Below are 22,218 nucleotides of genomic sequence, written 5' to 3' on the forward strand. Positions count from 1 at the left end.
TAGGTTTTGCCAACTGTCTTTCTCTCATTACCTGCTTTTATTTCTCTGTACTCAAACAAATCACAAGTTCACCAAAGAGCCAAATGAAATTAACTGAAGACAACACACACATATATTCTGAGACAGTTAAATTACCTTTTGAATTGGATATATATATTCTGATTTACATTCTCCACTTGCTAAAAAATAAAAGAAATGTTGTTGCTGGGGATAACTGATTACAGTCAGATGAAATTTACTCAGGTCACTGCCATCATTTAGTCAACGCATGCTGTAATTTTCCCAGCTGTATTTAATGAAGGTTTTAGTTTATAATCAAATTTACACTGCAATATTTTGCTACCATTTTACTCACAATACTGTTGATTCTAGAGGACATCAATCATACTTTAAGAAATATGCAAGAAATATATTTAAGAAATATATAAGAAGCTTCTTACTAAACACAATGCACTTGACTACCAACAAAGAAAGGGAAAAGGGTAGAAAAGGGGTTAAAATAAAGGGAGAAAAGGTGAAAAAGGAAAGTAAAAAAAAGAATAAAGGGAAAAAAGGAAAGGAAAAAAGGAGGGAGAAAAAAGAAAATTATAAAACTTGCAAGAGAAATTAAGGCATAATATTTGAATAGAACAAGGTCTGCAGTGATATTACAAAATACAGTGTGGAAATTATCTGTGCTACTGTTGCAAAGTATCTAATTTGGTTTCTAACAGCAATGGAAAATCAGTAGTAACAATATATAATATACAATTTTATTTAACAAGGACCACTTTTGTAAACTTCATACCTCAAAAAAAAATTAATTTCTGGGTTTGTATGTAAACAAAGACACGCAAATATTTTAATATGCATTTGATTAGAAGCGAAGTATAAAACTAATTGTAAACAAATTCTAAACAAAATCAGGATTATTTTAATTGTTGTAAGAAATCATAGCAGGAAAATTAATCCTGTAATACAATTTACTTACAAAGAAATACCTTTGAAATGGATAAAAGTAGAATTATAATTTTAAAACCTTATATAATAGGTATAAATAAATTAAATGCCTTTTCTAAAAAACCATTTATACTGAAATTAGTTGGATTTTTGTATTTACAGGGGACATCAAATTACTACATCAACTAAATGTTAAAAAACTCACGGTCTTCTAAACAGTCTGATTTGCTGCATTGTCCTAAATATCAAGCCAAATATTCAACAAAAAAGCTTCATAGTCAAGAAAAAAAAAACTATTTTCGTTATTTCATTTATGACACAGAAGATAAACAGCAGTGGAGAGTTACAAAATTAAATGGCCAACAGTATAAAGACTCTGGTATTTGTCACTTTCAGGCACTTTCACAACTCTGAAAATAACATGGTTCAACCGATTATTTGAAAGTAGAAAATCCCTCCCCTTAGGAATTCAACTTTCTAAAAATTAAGTACGCTTTTAAGTGAATCATCATTCATTTTAACTAGAATGGCTACACCACGATAGGCTGAGCCCCAAGGAGAAATAAGCAATCTCAAATCCCATCACAGAATGCTGAAGGCAGTCACATGACAAAAGACCTCTTCAAAATGGTATTTCTAATGAAGTACATATAAATCCAAGTTTCTCAAGTAGTTTAACAAGCTGCTAATAAATAAAACAGCTGGTAATTTTTAACCACCACGTTACAAAGAACTTGATTCTCCAAACCTTTCTGGAAGGCACAAGGTTCCTGTCATAGCTGTATATGCTGTGTTACTCCTTGAAGAGATAACCCAGAACAGAGACCTGATCTCAGTGAAGGATCAAACCACTCTGTTCATGTCATGGAGGCAGCACACTAAAGGCAACAAAAACAACTATCAATGGCTTAAGCCACAGGTCAGGATACACAACAGGGTTTGAATGAGGAATGTCATACTCAACCCAAATATACTTTAGCACTGAAGAGAACAGACATCACATCCTTCAAAACAAATACTGAAAATTAAATCTAAACAGTCTCAGGGTTGCTTTTTCACGTCTCCAGCCTTCATCAGAGCCTTAATAGCTCTGGCCCTCATCTCAAGCTCCAGAAGCTCCAGCTGCTGTGCTGATGGCTGAACATCTTCTGACGGAGGAATGGCTAAGGTTGCTGCTTTGGGCTCCTTTGGGCTGGACTCTGCCAACCCCAGTATCTCATTCACACTTTTCTCAATGTCCTTCTGAAGGTCATCTATCTGGCCGGCTCCACTTCTGACAGTGTTTTCTTGCACATCGGGGCCATCTTCTTCATTGCATGGACCTTCTATGTCACTATCATACGCATCTGCATTTATGCTGAGGACATCACTATCTTCTCCCTTGCCTGTAACACAAATTTAACAATCATACAGTTGCCTAACAGAAACATTTTTCTTTAAACTTACAAAATCGCTTCTGCTTGAAGTGTTTTCTGCTGATTAAGAGAGTGGCAAAAATTTAAGACAACTGATTCCTCTTCTTTTTCTCCTCCAACTTTTAAGGCTTATCTAATTTAGACAAGTGATAATGCATTTTTATGACAATTTAGAAGAACATGCAGTATAGCAAAGCAGGAGTACTGGGAAATTTCTTCCATCCTATGGAGTCACATGATCTATTTTCCTAATTAAAATACCATAAGGTTTGTACCATAAGGAAGCCTCTGCAGTGCAAAATTTATTATTGTTTATTATCTTTAAAGTAAACTTAGTTTTCAAAATGCAATTTTTAAAATGACACTTTAAAACTATTTTATGTATTATAGGGAGTGGGACCCTAGGCATAGTACTAAAAATTAATAGAAACTCCACTTAAAGTGCAACTGTTCCTAATCTACCACAAGGATTTCAAACGTATTTATCTCAGTAAAAACATACAGAAAGTTATGGCATTGTATTTTAATGCTGGCTAAAAGTTGGAGTTTATTTAAAAAAAAAATAATGAAAAGAATCAGTGCAATAAAATAAAAGCAAAACTGTTCTCACAATCTGGCTACAGAGACACTTGTGCTTTTGACACATCAGCCTCGGAAATTATTAGTCCTTCACCAACCTATGTATTTGTGGAATCTTAAGAGTAGGATTGGTTCCTGCTTAAAATGAATGATTTATAGTCAGATGATGGTAAAGTTACCGATTCTAAAGGCTTTATAATTGCTTTTGGTAGTACCACTATCCAAAGGTACGGCTGTGTTCCCTGTTAATTAATAATGAGGGTTTAGAGCTAAAGATCTGTGGTTTTGAAATACACGTAATTTCTTACCATGAATATTCAAAGAATGTTTACATTCCTATGTAATTTATTTCAGTCTATAAAGATCCTCTATATATCAAAAATACTCTTCATTTAATATATATTCAGACAGTATTGCAAATCTGTTTTTTTTAAATTTTCTTTAATTGTCCTTTAAAAATGTGGGAGAGCATGAAGACAAGGGAGACAAACTCTTCTTGGTACTGCACACTGACAGGACTAGTGGTAATAGGCAAAAATTAAAACACATGAAATTCTATTTCAACATATGTAAAAACTTTTTTACTGTGAGGGTCGTCAAACATTAGAGCAGGTTCCACAGAGACGTTGTGGAGCCTCCATCCTTGCACATATTCAAAACTTGACAGCACATGGACCTAAGCAACCTGCTCTAGCTGACGTGCCTAAGCAGGATGACTGTGTTCAATCATCTCAAAACAGCCTTTCTAACCTAAACGATTCTGTGACTCTCTGATTCTTAAAATTACTGTGTTGACATCTGGTTTTAAAATGTTCTCTTTCACCAAACTGTTAATTTGCTGGTTAATTGCTAGTTTCATCCATCCATACCTTTGGTTCCTGAACCTCAACTCTGAGGGCAATTCCATTCAGAATTCAGAGCCTCCAAAACTATACTACAGTGTACATACAAGCTCATTGGCCTACAAACATTTAATTAGCCAATGGGCTTTATTTCCCTCTTTTGGAGTTGTCATTTTACCCCGTAATAAAGATCACGGTTGGCATGTCTCATTATCTTTTTCATTTTGGTAACTTTTACTTTTACTTTTTCCTTCAGCTACAAGCGTGAAATTCATTTTAGCATACTTAATTCTGTTTCATAATTTTATTTTATCCACTTTTGCTTATCCTCTCATTTTCTCTTTTCCCATAGCATCACAGGCTGCAGCTCAGCAGAATGATTAGAATTATATTTCTAAATTTACGTTGGTATTCTCAAAAGCTCTTTAAAGCTTACATCTTGAGTGGAGGCACTCTTATAGCCCAAAGCCATCATGATACTCTGGTTGATTAAGTCATAAAAAACAGCAATGAAGCAATCAACTGTTAACAGTCATCAATTCCCTTTGATAATACAAAAGTGGAACAGATCTGCAGGAAATCTGTCAATTCTAAGGTTATTCCGTATAGTACAACAAGCAACATTTAAAGCATTCCTCACAAAGCCATACCAACCTGCTCCTAAAAGTTTTGATGCTTTTATTATGACTTCACTTCTCTGTTTAACTCCCCTCACTAATTGCTCTAGAAAAAAAACATGCTATGTCTTTTAGACAACATTCTGAATTGTGAAATAGGTGTTGCAGGAAGCAAATTATGTTAGATCTTCACAGAAAACAAATATAGCTTATAAGAATTTGCAATATGATTTGATCGGAAAAGCTATTTCTGATGTTACGGCATGCAGCTAGTCCAAATGAAAAGAAATAGACTGAGACAGAAACAACTACAATTCTAGTGCTTCATGTAGAAAATAATACTGGCAGTTGTTATATGGTGCTGATTTAATGATTGGACTAAAACAAATACTGCTGCAGGTTAAGAAAATTGTTTCTTTACACAGCAGGTACTCAAATGTGTACCACTAACTTCCCTGCTTTTTCATTTTCTATTCTGCCAATCAGGTAGTACCTGAACGCTTCACCCACTACAGTTTTGCATTTACAAAGAGAAAATATACAAGACAAAGTGCTCATCCTCAGAGATTCAAAGATTTGAGCGTGTACCCCACTGGCACTGACTTTAAGTAAAATAAGCCAGTCATCAGCAGTGATAGGCGTTAAGCACCCTTCCACTGGACCTCAGCTCTGCACAATCAAACAAATCAAGACCAAACAGATTACTAAATTACAAGCAGTCCTTTGGCAAACAATTATTAGAATGGATTTCTATGAATGTCGAAACAGAGTACTGTAGACTCTTATGATCATCTCAACAGAAAGTAAAACCGACTCTTGAAGAATTCAGCAAGTGGTAACAGTAATATTAGCAATCACCTATATACCATGAAATTGAAATGTCTGAAGTTCCTCTTCAGCTGAAAAACTAGATATAAAGAGTCAAATGAGCCTCGCACAAGCTTTAGTCATGTTCCAGAAGCTAAACCAGCAAACTTTGAAGAGCTGCTATTTGCTTCTACCCATAAAAAACCCCCCAGTCTCACAGAATTAAGAAGCCAAAGTTCCTACAATGTCTTCCTCAGTGTTCCCCTCTCATTTTCTGGAATTGGGCCCAAAGGGAAAGGTTGTAACCCTACAACCGCTGATTTCTAAGAGGATGATTCTCTGTGATTGCAGCTACTGTTCAAAAGAGAGTTTACTGGAATTAGTCACTGTCCAACATGAAGAACACAAAATTTCAGCTTTCTCCACTACATACCTTGTTTTGATTCCTGACCTTCTAGCTTGTTGTCTTCTCTCAGAGAAGAAGTAGAGTCTATACTGTTGTCCTGTCTAGAAACAAATGAAAAGACATTTTAATCTACATCTTTTATAATTTAAGAGAACTTTTCTAAGAAACGTTTATTTTAACTAAAGAAATTATGTGGTGGTAGGCCAATAGGCCAGCCACACTATGAATAAAGGAAAAAGAAACGCACAGAGTGCTAATCTAAGCACTTGATAATAAGCTTCTTTTTTGCTTTGCCTAGCAATACAGGAGGATAAAGCAAATATTTCTACTACACCCCAGCCTTTCAGAATAACAATCCTCACTGGTAACCTCTCCCTAGTATTAGGAGCTTTTCTCTACAACTCAGAATCCATTGTCACACAGTTAAATGATTTGAAAAAAACCCATAATTTCACTTGCATTCAAGTATTATTTATTGTTCCCTTTTGAAATTAAGAAGCTATTTTCATGAAGTTACCGTCACCCCACTGACATCCACCTCTCCTACGTCATAATCTCATAGTTTCACAAAGGGACGCTTTTTAAAACAAAACACAATTAAACTGTTAAATTGTATTCAGCATCTACATTTCTCGATTTCTTCTATTTAAAGATTTGTACCTTTGACCTGTAAGGTTTCAACTGCTTTATGCAAGGGATAAAGAAGAGATACTTTTGTGAAATGTTGATGTCCTTCAGACATTTCACATGTACTAGTTATATAAACTGTGAAAATACTGTGAAATATGCAGGAAGAAGGAAGACAGAAGGACCCAGAATCATAGAAAGAGTTCAATTGCCATGTTTAGTGAGCATTTTGACAGTAGCATTGCCAATTTCCTACCCTGAATGTCAATGTGGCATTGGTTTCATACATATTATTATGGGATCAATGCAACCATCCTGCCTGTGGGAGCTAAATAACACTATATAAAGGATAGCAGTATTCTGGTGTCACAGACGTAAATACAATGACTTTAACAACTTGGTTTTTAGTAATGGCCTGAAGGCTTTTCCTGAAACTCAGTACAGATCTACAGATATTTTTTTTTCAGCTGTTCAATGGCTATGGGCAAAAAGGAGAACACTGTAATATCTCTAGCCATCTTGGTCTGAGAGACAGAGTTATTTTAAATTCTCTTTCCTTTTCTGTAGTAGCAATGGTTACGAATCAATAGACCCTTCTGTTTCTCCCATGTTTTGTACCCATTGCAACATAAATGCGTATGGTAGCATGCAATAAGCCCGGGAATTCAACAAATAAAATTAGGTCTGCTGTATGTGAAAGTTTAGACACGTTAACCAGAGTCTCACTCTTCCTGCTGTCATGGGGCAAAAGGAACACCAGACAACATGCCATCACCACATTCAGTTTGTTAAGGGGATTAAGCAGAGGACAGGCTGTGTGGAAAAGTTTTGCACTCATACACACACCTGTAAGGTCAGAGTTAACTGAGACCTACCCCAATTACCACTCGGGGAGCCTGTACAACGTAGCTCAGGGAAACACCCTCTGTGCACTCCCAGTGCCAGGCCATGGCTTAGCACCAAAGCCTAACTGGTCCTCTGCTTTGAGACAGTGCCAGGCTCTTGGGTAGCAACATTTCCCCACCCATTACTGGGATTAGTCCAGATGCCAGCACAGACCACCAACTAAATCTGACCATGATGCTGTCACAGGACACCTTCCCAGAAATTTCAGGTTTTCCTCTCCTGTCACTTGCCAAGGCTTATCACACTCACTTTTACGTTGTACTGTTCTGTCCATTAGGTTATACATTTAATGGCAAGTCACCATAAGCACAAAGGCCCAGTGAAGAGAACAGAAAAACTGCAAGCAGAGGAGCCCTTCAGTGCAGCAGGATCACCCCATCTGAGTTGCTCCTAGGGCTGTGAAAGGAGAGCAAAAAGCCCATTTTCTGGGAATGAAACCTCGTAAGAGCAGTCAGCCAGAGAAATCACCTTATAGGTGAAAGGGTGTTACTGTCTACGGAAGCAAGGGGCTCTGCATAGGATGCTGGGAAAAGCACTGCTGGACTGCATAAAACATAGTGTCATATGTTTTGAAAAGGAGTGTAGGAACATGCAAAGCAGCATGGGAGGTTTAGAGGAAGAACCAAAGGTGGGAAAAGGGAGAGACTGAGGCAGATTAAGAAACAAGCATGGGGAGGGGGAAAAAAAGAGGAAAAAAAAAATAAAAGAAAGGGCCAGCAGAGCAAAACCATGTTGCTGGTCAGTACGCTTGTCTGGTTAAGCCCTAGAATGGATCACCACAGCCTGTCCTGCCTTCTTATTGAACTCTATTGCTACACTAACTATTTTGCTAAATGACAGGACGCTATTCTCTCTATATATGCATGTGTGTGTGTCTAAGTGCCAGCAACTGCAAAGGAGACATAGGCCATAGGGGCCTGCAAGACTGCGCTGCCAGAAACTAGACAGAACGAAAAATGAGCAGATTTCCTAGGCAAACTTCAATGCCATGCATCAGTGTGTATGCAGACACTTGTAATTCACCAGCAAACCTCAGGCTACTCTAGCCAGTAAGCAGGACGAGACATCTGAGAGTCAGGTACCAGACAGACTGTAAGATCAGAGGCCAAATTCCTGAAAGAGACCGGGGTCTGGTAAGGCGGCAGGTTGCGGGACCATAGCTCTGCTAGATACCCAAGAGATCCAACAGTCTGAGCATCAGCTGCTAGGGATGATCACAGGTCTGCACCAGCCTGTGTGCACAAGGAGGTCTGAGCAGCAACTGGAGTGGGGATGCACACCTTGCAGGCTTATATGTCCAAGTGCCAGCAACTGGAAAGATCAGTAGACCTGGGACCAGCTACTGGACCAGGTCCGGAAGGATCCATTTCTTTTTTTTTTTTTAAGCAACTCCTAATGATTTGCTATACCTAGCACTCAAATCTTGACCAAAATAAGGTTGTCATATACTCTGTTCTTCACTATGAGCAAAAGCTGCTTAGGCTGTCCCTACCCCGTCCTCCCTCACACACACACACTTCATCGTTTTGAACTGAGTAGTCATGTCTGCACTGGACAGCAATGTGTCACTTGGGAAAGCCTGATCTTGCACAAATAGTATCCAGGCAAGAAACTTCACATCTCTGCTATCACCCTGAGCTCCAACTCCAAATTTCACTGAGGAATTACAATCAACCCTTTGACAGAAAACTCAGAGTGACCTCTCTTGTTCAAACACTGGCAGTGAAATTACCTACACATATTTTAATAGCTACATGAAAAGAAATTATCAATTAAAAAAACACATATCAAAACTTGTAAAGTTTCCTCCTGTAGCCTTGACACTACCACGGATTATAGCAAAACCACGTACTTTTAAAGACTACCTACTGTGAGCAAAAGAATTTTTAGAGCCCAAAAGTACTTTTACAGCACATTTTACCCTTTCAGAATTGATTGGATTGGACTGTATGCCTGGTGAACCTTCGCTACTTCATTTAATAGGCGGGCATTTTGCACCATCTTGTGGCCAAGCAGAAGGATTTCAGTTCACAGTTCAATTTTGCTCTCAATTTATAAGCCTTGTTTAATTTTTTTAAGAAATTTTTAAGAAACTTAAGAAAATTTTTTTCCTACTTATCTGTAGTGCAGTATAGATTTAAGAAAGGGTAGGAAAACATCATGTCTCCAAACAATGGGAGCAGAAGACACAGTAATCTAAAATTAAAACACAGTATACAAATTTAATACCCTCTTCTTTCATGCCATGCTACTAAGTGACCACAGTAATTTGGAGCTCCCTCCTTGTATCAGTCTTTAAAAGTACTTCTCCATCAGGATGGCAGTTAAGATCAAAGTCACTGTTCCAAGAAATAAACTCTGCTTTTTTTTTTTTAATAGAAGAACATTTGCACAGTATGTTCTTTTTAGCAGAAAGGAGCTAACTATTACAGTTTATTGGTGATAAATGTAAATTTAAATTTTCCCTACGCTAGATTTTCATGTTGGTATGCTCCATGGTAGTGCAACGCTTACCTGGGATCACGCGTGTGAATTCTGTACAGAACCTATTACTTTCAGGAATCTGCATAGCTGTCAAAGAAATCTGGGTTTGAGGGTGATTTGGTACTAGAAATCCAGCAGATCATGTGGAGTGCAGAAAGAAAGCAGCACAGGTTAGGAAAAGGCATACTGGTCAGAGGAGTGGGTGGCTAAGGAACAAGACAACACTGGTGGCTGGGATTCCAAGCATCAGCTTGGGGTTGGAGACCAGCAGGAAAAGTTGTGTGACAGAAAAAAATATCTAAATGCTGGACTAGAAGATAGTCTCGACACATGAGATACAGTCACGCTGATACTTTCCTTACACAGCTTTTAATTGCTGTGAAGAAACATTCACCTATATCTCTGGAGTGAGGCTTGAAATCAGCACCTCTGCTACTCTGATATAAACATAATGTACCTTCCTAAATACCCTGGTTTGAGGTAAAACAGAACGAAGCTTCCTTTTCAGCAATTCTACTTTTCAGTTAAGCTTCTTCTAACTCTCAGAAATTAACAGCATATTCTGTAGACAGTGCCTACTACCAGAGTGACAGGCCTGACGCTTACAGTTAATAGCAAGGAATGGTATGCAGAGAGGCTCCTGCTTATACTATCACTATAAAAACCAAGGTCAGCTAACTTTGTTGTGTGCTCTGTTGGCAGGTTGGAAGTGGAAAAGCGTGGTGGGGTCACAACTGCAGGGAAGACTGGACAGGACAGGGGACCCAAAACTGACCGACAGGGTATTCCATCCCATCTGCCCCGTGCTCAGTATAAAAGCTGAGGGATCAAAAGGGTCAGCCTCCTTCTTCAGTGGCCAGTGTCCAAGGAGGACTCTTGTCCATTTGTCTGCCTTTGATCCCAATCCGTGCATTTCTGAATCCAGATCAGGAATCCCGTTCCTGTCTGTTTCTGAGTCCAGTCTGGGACTTCCCCAGTGCCTGCCAGTGATGTGATTATCATATACAATACAGAAAATACAGGTTTGTGTATAGTATATATTTCATTATTTTCTTATTAATATTGTTATCTTTTATTTTTATTATTTTTTAATAATATTTCATTAAAGTAGTTTCGTTTCTTTTTCAACCCGTAAGTTCTATCTTCCTCTCATTCTCTCTTCTCTCCACTGATGGGAGATGCTCTTCCTTCTCTGAAGAGACAGAGAGGTCAACAAGAGCAACTGTCTTTCATCCAGTGGCCAGTCCAGCCCAAACCACGGCATTAAATTAAAATTTGCCTTTGCAGTTCCAAGTCTAAAAAACAGTTCTATAAGTCCCAAGTCCTCGTAAGCTTCCTGCAAGTTTTTGTTCCAAGGCTAGTTTTCCATGATGAATGAGAACTAAAATAATTAACAGCAAGCAATTTAAAAAAAAAAAAAGGAAAAAATCCATATGAAGTAGTGCTCCTTAGGAAAGGTGTCCCAAATAACAAATGCTAATCAAATAGTTTAATGTGCTATGAAAGGTTCACCAGTCCAACTACAGGTGAAGTTTGAGAACACCACAAGAACAGAAGACTGAACAGATGCCAAGTGCTAATGTATCTGTTCAGTGAATCATGTAGCCTATTCTTCCAGTGATTCCAAATGATGAGAATAACAAAATTGTCCTAGAGGGGTAAATATCAGATGGCAATTGCATGCTTGTGAACAGCCCAGTATCCAGGAGCAAAACATGTTATAACAAGGCAAGCTTTTAAACTGCTAACTTCTCTAAAACAAAACAAGCAAAAACCGCACTCATGACTGCAAAGCAGTAAAAAACCTACGAAGTCTTGGAAGAGCAAATATTAAGCTGCAAATTTTCACACAGTGGAAAAAATAAGCATATTAAATTTTTCAGAGCAAAAGATCATTTACTCACATTATACACATGAACATATGATCACCATAATGATATTAGCATGCTTGTTCTTTTAATGCATGTTTTACTACTACAGCAAATAATTTACTTTCAGTCCTTCTGTTGGAGGGTATTTAAAATGCTAATTCAGGCAACAGGAAAGAAATAGCTCAAGAACGTGACAATACCTTTTGAATGAGATGGGAAGAATGCCTACTTGATCTTGCAGGACATTCAGTAGCTGACTCCTTCCAATTAAATACCTGTCAATTTAGTTGGAAGCTTGGTATACAGCAATTCTCTTTGTTTAATCGTATTCTATTGCAGACAGTAACACATAAACAATAACAAAAATATGACAACTGCATAATTAAAAATCTACACAGAACTCACAAGTAATGAAGTCTATCTATTGTAACAGCAATTTCAGGTTATTGGGAAACATAAGCCTTGCTTCTTCAGTTCTGCATGCTTGTTCCAGGATTTCTAGTGTTTAACTGGGAAGAAGCTGATGACAAAATAAGAGAGCAAGTGTTTTACATGCTAATGAAAGCATCTGAAGCTTTTAGAGAGCTGAAATCTAGGAAAAGCCTCAGGACTTCTGGTTCCGGTAAATGAGGATTTCATATGTGCATCGGAAAAAGGACGGTCCAATTTACAATTACAGATGCAATACTATTCAAAAGCTTCAGATAGAGATCTGAATTTTGCAATCTTCCCTGTACCTGGAAAAACTTCTTTAAATCTCTACTACTTTTAGACTGACAGACAGGAAGCAGGTCTTTAGAGACAGATAAGTATTTGCATGTTTTGCAAAAAAGAGAGACATAGTATACACTATACTCTTCTAAGAAAGCCTGTGTATTTTGATACACCTTTCATTCCTTCAGATGTATTGATTTAAGCCTTCTGGATTTTGATTGACTTATGGATACTGCTGAAGGTACAAATTTGTCGGACTTTTATTTTTTTAAAGAACAAGGGTGAGAAAAACAAACAGATGTTTCCAATCATTTAACAAGTTTTTGACCAGAGTAATATTAACTATTCACATTTTCCCTTCCCACATTTACATGTCCATGAAAACAACTAAGACAAGTCAGATTAAAACCAAAAAGCTTTAAAGTTGCATTATTAATAGAATGCAGAATAAAGTAGTCATTTACAAGACAACCACAAGTAATGATGACAAACTATGAAGAAGTAGTGAGAATATAAACAATGAAACTGTCTTTTTTCATTCTGAAAAGTCTTCCCAGGGCAAATTCACCCATTTAAACTCAGATGATAATTAAAAACATATTAATGATTACAAACAACAGTTTAGTTGTTTGTAATCAAAAAAAGCTAAAAAGTTTAGCTCAGCAATTCAGTTTCTTCACTTCAGCCTCCCTGCCTACTGACTGACTTGCTGCTGGCTGAAACACAAGTTTTCTGAAGTTTTGCAAACTTGCGTTTGTATTTATTTACACACAGGTTGCCAAAAAGTTAACCTAAATGCCCAGAGATTAGACCTATTTAATAAAAAGAGCTTTTGACATTTTACAGTTGTAAAAGCAGAATAATGTTCTACTTACTGAGCACTGGGCTTAATGATTAATAAAAACACTTTAATTTTCCTCATTTTACCTAATTCTCCCTATCCCTTTATTTCTCTATCATCCAAACCGCTTTTCCCTTTTGTTTTTTGTTAAAAAACAGCTAGCATACAGCTGAACCTTTGGGCCAAGGTTCTGAGATAGTACCCTTGTGCGCAGCATGTTTTTTAACCCACCTCATTAAAAGGAGAAGAAAAGCCACAATGCCTACACTAACATATATTTCCTGGACAGTTCGAAGAGGTCTGAAATATTGAACTATCAGGATGGAGACAGGATACAAAAAACAGGACAACCCAACCACTGCATTCATCAGGAAGCAATCTGCTCTATAACTTTGATCAACATCTCTTAGTTTCTTTTACTTTTTTTAAACACAATTTCTTCTTGATTTGCTGTCAGTTACTGCTCACATCTTTCTCATAAGCGATATAAGGTGACGTAGCTTTGTCAGCTTTTGGTAACTGCAGCAATGGTTAAAGAACTTGGTCAGTTTTAATTCTGCTGTACTTCAACACAGCTATGAAAAATTACACAACACTAACTTTGATTTACTCATTGTTTATGCTTGGAATGTCACCTGTCCAGTGTGAAAACAGTAGACTTCCAAACTGCAACTTAGATCCTATAGATGTTGTTTTCCTGCTCGAATCATTACTCTATTTGCATATAAGCAAGACTTTACTCAATCTACTGTAGCTGAGGGACATAAATACATGTCTCAACAGTAGCTTCCAAACACCTTACAGCCACAGAAATACCTTCCTGAAATCTAGCAGCACTAATCCTACCATACCTTGTTAAGATGAAGAACATTTCATGCATTTTGCAATAGTAAGAGCATGTGAATTAGGCCTTAAAAAAAAAAAATCAAAAAAAATCATGTAATTTCTCCAAACATCAAAATCCTGGGGCATTTTTCATCATTTCCTTAGCCAAGAAATTTGTCTTCTCATTCTATTTAGAAGTTCACTGGCAAAACATCAATCACTTAACAGAGACTCCCCCACATAAAGAGACCTGATATTTAGTGTATTTTGTCGGTTTTGAATTTTTTATTTTGCTTTTTTAAATAGCCAGCAGAGAGCAATGTCCAAAATAAGAAAACTAGTACACGTAAATGGGTATACTGACACCACTCACAGAACATGTAAGAAATAAATACAAAGGGGGGGAGGGGGAGATACAGTCACAAATCAGTTCCAAACAGAACCCTAGAAGAAACAGTGCCAAAGGGTACTAAAAATGTATCACACGAGAAAGCTGAAACATCATTTAACTTAGTATCACTCAATTTTCTAGTATATTTGTATAATGTATAAGTTCTGACCGAAGAAAATTACTTCATTCAATAACTTCATGACTTGTTCTAGTTAAAGACAGGATCAGAAACCAGGTCTCTCTTAAATCAAGACTACCAACCAGAATGTGAAATTTGGATTACTATCACTACCTTTCCCATCCATTTGCTCCTATTTAGTAAGTCTAGATGAAGTAACCAAACCAGCAACCCAGAGGTACTTTAATCTGCCCAACTCTGGTGTACTGTCTTGTATTGTCTCAGAGGTTTATTAAGTTTGTGCACTGAACCTGCGGACCAGCTGTAATCAGGTCAGCAACGAAAACAAAAAGCTTTTTATCTTGTCTTCTACAGGTAAGTTCAACTGATAAAATTTGATCCATTGTGGGTGATAGCTAGCAACTTTCTTTTCCCCTTCACTACTTCCATAGAAAATGTCAAAAAGAGTTTACCTGTTCAATAGACTTAGCTATATACTACACAAGACTTGTCTTTAAAAAACAGACAAGTATTTGAAGAAAAGGTTAAAAGGTGTTGGTCTTTACAAAACTGACAGATGCCAATCTAAGAACAAGAAAACAAGCCTCTGTTCTTGAAAGCCTAGACATTCTACAACACCCCTATCAGAGAACAAGGGAACAGGTAAGTGTCAGTACTGCTTTGCCTGGAGCAGGAATGAAGGGTGGAAGAGAAGAGATAATACACTTAACACAGTTCACTGGTTTAAGGGGTTACTCAATCTGCTTTAGCTCACTCAAAGAGGGTTAACCCACTTCTGCTGCAGGCCAGGACTTCGCACATGTTCAATTACTACAACTCAAATGACGGGTGGTAACATCGCTATGAAATTCAGCTATGTGTTCAAGACACATTTAACATTTTATAGACACATTTATAAGTTTAGTGCTTGCTAGCAGTAACAGCTCATTGTCATTCAACTAAAGTAATCACATAATTAAGGATATAGCAATTGGGTCTTTCAACGCTCTGTTTGATCATTTCTCATGGAAAATCCCTGTATTGTTCACTATTCTTAAATTAAGTTTTTAAGTGTTTTGTCTTTTACTCACTGACTGACTGATTCACCTCCAGTCTTGTCTCCTCCATCTGCCTCCTCGTCAGTATCAGAATCAGCTCCAATCTTGCCTAGATATACACAGTTTCGAAAACGAAAATTTAGGCAGATAATATAATTAATATTATATATTTAGGCTTAATCTTAACTCTACTGCAATCAGCAGAAGAGGGTTTTTTCCCAGTTAAAGCAGATGTTCTAAAATTAGACTTACTCAAACCCAAAAAACCTTATTTGTGAGTTTTCTGCTAACCACATGGTTGGCATTTTTCAGTTACACTGTCTTATAAAAAACATAGTATCTATTGCTAGTGCAGTACTACAGGCACTAAAAAAAAAGCATAGGAGACAGAATTAACAGAAGATACTCTGAAGTATTCAAGATTCGAAGAGTTCCACTTAACTGAGAAGACAGCAATATGTTTATAAATAAATTCTACAGCCTTTAAATATCAAGTGGAAGTTCAATAAGATACTGAAAAGCTGGTATGTCATATCCTTAATGAAAGTACATGACCTCTGTGTCTCAGCAGAGCAGAGGGATCTACTAAGAATCTTTTATCACCAAATACCCTAGTGCAATTGCTAACACAACTGAACTGGTATTGAAGTATGTCAGATTTACTCTGCAGAGAACGAGGAGGCAACTTACTGTCAGTTTACTTCAAGTACTTCTACATCCTAGCTTTGTTTTTTCCACCAAGTCAAATGCTTTGTTCTTAGTTTGGGTACTAAGGAAAACAAGCTTATACTACTTTTTTCTGAATGCATAGCTTCTAAATCAATCAACGACTTCATCCAAGCTCAAAAGATCAAAACCAGCATACATATACACACATGCTATATATATACACACATGCTATATATACACACACATGCTATTAGCATGTATATATATAATACTAAAATATATGTATACTTATATACACATATATGTGCACACTAATATATATATATGCACACTAATTAATTATATATTAGTAGCTAGAAATGGAGTGAAAAATCAAGTTTAGAGGCAGACTATTCCCTGGTATAGAGCACTGCCTGGAAGTTTCATTCATACCTTCAAGTATCTTCAACAGTTTTTTTTCAGATAACAGCTCCAACTGCTCCAAGCAAAGCCTTTTGATTTCATCCATGGAACAGTTCTAAGAAGACAGATAAGACAGACCACAAGCTACTAAAAATTTCTGAGGACAAAGTAATTATGAACAGTAAGTAGTACTCACAATTGTACTGAGCAAAGAGCTAACTCAGGGTGCAAGTCCCTTACCTATTCTGACCTTCATTGATGCAACTACTGAAGAACACCAGGTAGGCAGTTCAGTTTTGGCAACTACCAAAAATTGTGTTGCTGTGTTTTTTTGTTTTTTTTCTGAGAAATTAAGCAATAGACACTATCAGTTACTTGACCTATGAGTTTTCACTGCAGCTGTAACACTGAGCAGTAGAACTACTGGGCCAGATGAGTGATACAGGGAACAGCAAACAACTGTAGCCCTGATTACTCCTAATTCTCCATCACTCGGGAGCAGGTGGGTTTCTTAATTAAGCCTGCAGAGCCAGAACTAACTGCTGAATCCAAGTTCACAAACTGAACTAAACACTGCTACGACGACACACCAATAGTTGTATATCATCATAAAGAAAATATAAGAAATATGTAAATCGTGATCCATTTCTTATGCTTAATACCCACCACACGCTGCCACAGATTTTATGGGTATTCTACTTACCTTCACATCTTTCATACTACTTGGAGTCCTCTTGGTGAAATAAAGTCATAATTTCACAGTTTCAAATGAACTATGATACCACATACAAGCACCAAAATTAGAAAGTGCTGAGCATATTGTAACATTCATGATGCTAATGTAGGTTTGGTTCTACACCATCAGGCAAATTCCTTTCAAACTCAGTAACACCTTTGCCTCCAGCTGCTCCAGACCACTTTTCTCCTCCCAGAGATGAGAAATGGATAAGACTCTAGGCAATTCATTACATGTTTAAAATGAAGAAGTCCTGCCTCACTTATATTAATAATATGACTCATAAAGATAAAATTAAAGACAAAAATTTTAAAACTATTTTAGAACTATTAACAAACATCACACAAATAGCATTTCACCTGCAGCCTCTTCTTCAGTACAGGCTGCTAGTCTAATTTATTTTTAGCAAGTCCTGCAGTTCACAAGACTCAAAAAGCTTGCGTTCTGAGCCAGTAAAACTCTACCAATACTACGACTAACGTCCACAGAAGTTACAGCTGTTTATCAAGGAGTTTTATTGCCTTATCTCAGACATTAATTTAATACCATACAAAAAAATTCAGCTGACACAAACAGAAATCAAACTTTTATTAACAAATCAGCATATTTATTAGTGAACAACAGTACTGAATTTACTCCATGCAACTATGAAACTCTTTTTGCATATAACTAACCAGTACAGACAGATGGTATAAAAAATAAGCAGCCTGCAGTTCAGCAATGGCTGAGCAGTGGAAAAAGGAGTAAGCTGGAATAACTATATCAAATCTTTAAAAAGTCTCAGAGACTTGACATAATCTTTATTTAAGAAATATACAGGCAACTTTTAAACTAGAAGTCCACTAGACTTGAGAGATAAATGCTTTGTTACACAAGCACTCAAGCTTATAAAAAAGTATATAAGATTGTATTTCAGTACCTTTAAAATATCAGGCAGCATCTTCTGTAGTTTTTTCTCCCCTATGATACAGAAACACTGTTGAAGCATTTCTTTTTTGTCTGCAATGTAGAAGCTGACTGGTTTGAGTGAGATGCTGAGATCTAATCCTCCTTCTTCTATATCACTGGGTTGTTCAGCTTCTTCCACTTTTTCTCCAGATGGTACATTGCATTTTACTTCCTAAAAATCAAGGAGGGCAAGTACAATTTTCACATTTTCTAGTGAACTAAAGAAGGAAACTTACAGCTTCGTTTATGCTTGCAATAGTTTCCCCTTCATAATTGCAACGGACATCTTAAGGTAGACTTCTGAGCTTCCAAACACTGTTTTAGTTTGCAAGGTAACTGCACTACAGAAACTACATTTTTGGTTACTGAAACCATTGTTACACTTTTAAATATTAACTGGAAAACATTATCTGCAAATAATGTAGCTTATAAACAAAAGCACGCTTTAAGGCGGAAGACATCTGTCTCTGATTGCTATGCAAATAAATCACTGATCTCATAATTTATAGTGAACTTTCTAAGAAGCAAATTGGTGTACAATTCCCTGGGTGGCACAGTTTTTTTAAGGATAAAAGTGGGCTTCACATCAGAAAATATATCTTCCACTCATCGGTGGAAGACCTCTACAGTTAAAAAAAAAAAAAAAAAACACCAAAAAACCAGCTAGAAATACATTTTGTCCTCCCTATGACCCACTCAGGACTGCATGTCCCACAAGTTTTGGAACGTGGGCACCAACACCTCATCGAACAGACCCCCAATCCTGGGGTTTGCACCGTGACTGGGGTCTGAGCTTGTGCCCCAGATCTCTTACACCTGGGAAAACACAGGCCGGTCTGCCCTGGAGGTGCACGGGGAGCACCACGGACGGAACCGCCCGTCCTCCCTGCGGCTGCCCGCTGGCAAGCTCTAACTGAAGGTAACCAGCCCTGCAACTGGTGCCACAGCTACGGACGGAAGCCAGCCCCAACCAGCCGGCCGAGAGGCGGTCACAGCCGCCTGCCCCACGACCCTTCCCGCATCCAGTTCACGGCGGGGAAAACGGCCAGGCCTCGCCCGCCGGGGCGCGCCCGGGCACCGTCACTCCCGGGCGGGGGTCCCAGCGCCGCCCGCCTGCCCTTCCCGCCCCACCTCCAGGGCGCCATGGCTGGACTCGGTGCTCCGCCGCTTCCTCTCGCTACCGCCCGGCGCCGAGGCTCCCTCCGGACAGCAAGAACGCGAGCGGCGACGCTTCTTCTCCTTGGCCGACCTCCTGCCCGGCATGACCCCACCCCCGCCGCCCTCACACCCGCACGGCCCGCGCGAGGCCCGCTTCCGGCGCTCGGCAAAGGCGTCAGCGGCGCTTCCGGCGGGGCGGGCCCGGGCGGGCACCGGTGGGTGTCCGACGTCCCCGGTGGCGATGGAGGAGGGGCTCCGGCCTCTGGGTTCGCCCCCCCGGGGCCGTTGCTGCCTTGGCAGCTCTTTGGAACCAAGGATCCTGTCCCAAGCAATGTGGAAGCACAAGTAGGTGACGTAAAATGCAAGCAAACTGCGTCATCCGAGAAACACCGTCTGTCTGTTAAATACTTCCAGGGATGGCGATTCCACCACTTCCCCGGGCAGCCTGGTGTAATGCTTGACAACCCTTTCAGTGAAGAATTTTTTCCCTCATATCCATCCTAAACCTCCCCTGGCGCAACTTGAGGCCGTTTCCTCTCGTCCTGTCGCCTGTTACTTGGGAGAAGAGACTGACCCCCACCTGGCTACCCCCTCCTTTCAGGCAGTTGTAGAGAGCAATGGGGTCTCCCCTCAGCCTCCTTTTCTCCAGGCCGAACAACCCCAGTTTTCTCTGCTGCTCCTCATAAGACTCGTGCTCTAGTCCATATAGTCTTCCTGACAGAGAGGCACTCGACTTAATTCTCAGCTGTTTAGAGAGTCGCCTCTCAGACTCGCTTAAACGTTGCTAGAGATGCTGTTCTGAGCCCCTGGTGCAAAGCTTTGAGAAACAGGTTGCATGCCACAGTAGACACTGGTTCTCATGTAACCTTTTGTCCCCAGAAATTTGTTCTTACTGATTTGTTTGATGTTTTGCTAACTTCTACTGAGACATGCTCTGTTAAAAGTGCTTCAGGCATGGAAACGTCCATACTAAAATATCAAATATCCACATCTCAGTGGGTGCTAATGTTGACAATAAATTTAGTTTTTCTGTGATATGTCACAAGTATTGCAGAAGTGTGACACAAACTACTTTTCATGGGATGCAAACAAGTAGGAATCACAGCAAAGAAGACCATTCAAGGCAGATGGCCGCTCCATGCAATTCAGTAGGACCCTGATCAGCCCTCAGCCACCAGCGTCTAGATAAGCTATAGAGGGAAATGCCAGTTAAAGAGGATAGTTAGCCAAAAATGAAGACCAGCGTAGACAAATGTGCATCATTACACAGAAAGAATTTGTATTAATAACATCATTTTCTTTGCAGAGACACGCAGCAATTTTCTTCTTTATTTAATGCACCAAAGTGTCCATTCATCTTTCTTCTGTGCCTGTTTTTTTTCCACAAATTCAAACACATTGCCTTCCAGTTTGATATATTCCACATTGCATTGGATCTTCAAATGGCATTGGTGGCATTGCCCCATTTAGGTAGAGGTCCATAAAATGCAAGTTGTACAAAACCAGCAGCAATCAAAAGCGCCGTGGGCAGATGATAGGTAACACCGTGGTTGACATTGTGTTATTCAAAAGGGTTAGAAGAATTTATTAAGTATCATCTGTTCTTTTTTTCAGTAAGCGTGAGTCCCTGTGGAGTCAGATAAGGTGCAGTCACAGGGTCGGAGTTGATCCTGATTAGTCTGTGGTGTTAGATTACCTGGATGGTGGGAATAGATCTTTGTATTTACCATCACCAAATGACAGCTTTAGCGCTCTCTGAAGATGGTAGAGGTAATGTAATTGGGAAATGTTGATGAAGGGTGTAGAATTTTGACAGGAAAATGAGCAACTATACGGAAATTGGAAGGTTAAGGAGTATATGCTTAGGCATGCAAACAGGACAAGTGTTAAAGGTGAATCAAGAATAATCAAATACCTAATAACTGCTATTTTTATACAAAACCTGCACCTTTATTTGTGTGGACTGTGTTTTCAATGAAAGCAGCATCTGTTCACGCAGTACAGAAGCTAACCAGGTATGCTGATAAAACTATTTCTAACAATATTGATGTTTTGGTGGTCACAGACTTTTAAATTTACTGTCAAAAAGGGGTGATTCACTCTTAACACTTATTTTTTCCATGTGTTTGATACAGATTGACAATGACTTGGTCCGCATTTGCAAATTCATCCTTGCAACTGGGAAGTCTAGAAAAAAAATTTCACACCAAAATTGAAAGCTCATTCTTTATGGTGAATAAACATCAAAAATCCATTGGAAGAATAGGAAATCTGAAATTGCCCAGATATTCCTTTATGCTTTCAGCAGTTGCATATGGCTCCTTGTTGCTGAACATTTATTTTCACAGTCCATTCAGTACACATTTTGAAAAGGTGGGACATATCTACTGTTCCTAGCCTTTGGATTTGGATAGTTTAAAGAGAGAGGAAAAAAAGAAAAGTGATCACTTTTATATAGTAATGAATCAAATTCAGTTAAGACAGTTTAACTAAATATGTATAAACAACAAACTTCACGCAACTGGAATCAGCAGGTTATAATATTCCCTAAAGCATTTAGTTACGTCCTTAGTACTGATCTGTGGCACTACTCTTCTATAGTATAGAAGAGTATAACATATCATGTTATAGAGAAGGGACTACATCCGACAATAATGAACTTGTAGTTCAAGGTACAGTGCTTTTCATGAAATAGTAGTTTGTAGACTGAAGTTGGTCTATTTCTGCCTGCAAACTGAACATGACTGTAGTTTTTAAAAGTTTGCCTAACATTAGGCCCTGTAATAATAATCACTACAGAAATCTTTTGATTCCTGTATCTCTGGTTACATGACTATAGTCTCCATTTGTCTTGGCAAGTACAGC

General features: G+C 38.5%; 1 protein-coding gene and 1 long non-coding RNA gene across 3 annotated transcripts in view; one reads left to right on the top strand and one right to left on the bottom strand.

Annotated features, from left to right (window-relative positions):
• Positions 1 to 19,562, bottom strand: CAAP1 (caspase activity and apoptosis inhibitor 1). Of its 2 annotated transcripts, XM_063320733.1 has the most exons (7): positions 19,327 to 19,504; positions 18,167 to 18,367; positions 16,542 to 16,626; positions 15,474 to 15,549; positions 11,694 to 11,768; positions 5,633 to 5,706; positions 1 to 2,324 (listed from the first exon to the last, which is right to left on the bottom strand). In XM_063320733.1, the coding sequence occupies exons 1-7, from the start codon at positions 19,456 to 19,458 to the stop codon at positions 1,981 to 1,983; spliced, it is 987 nt and encodes a 328-aa protein (XP_063176803.1). In that variant the 5' UTR covers positions 19,459 to 19,504; the 3' UTR covers positions 1 to 1,980. The 2 variants fall into 2 exon arrangements, with proteins under 2 accessions (XP_063176803.1, XP_063176802.1); XM_063320732.1 differs by lacking the exon at positions 11,694 to 11,768 and having other exon boundaries at positions 19,327 to 19,562.
• Positions 19,563 to 22,218, top strand: part of LOC134508746 (uncharacterized) — a 14,684-nt gene continuing 12,028 nt past the window's right edge. Inside the window, exon 1 of the long non-coding RNA XR_010069137.1 lies at positions 19,563 to 19,698. This is a non-coding gene — a long non-coding RNA (uncharacterized LOC134508746). The remainder of the gene's footprint in view (positions 19,699 to 22,218) is intronic.

The sequence above is a fragment of the Chroicocephalus ridibundus genome, chromosome Z, assembly GCF_963924245.1.
Source record: "Chroicocephalus ridibundus chromosome Z, bChrRid1.1, whole genome shotgun sequence".
NCBI lineage: Eukaryota > Metazoa > Chordata > Aves > Charadriiformes > Laridae > Chroicocephalus > Chroicocephalus ridibundus.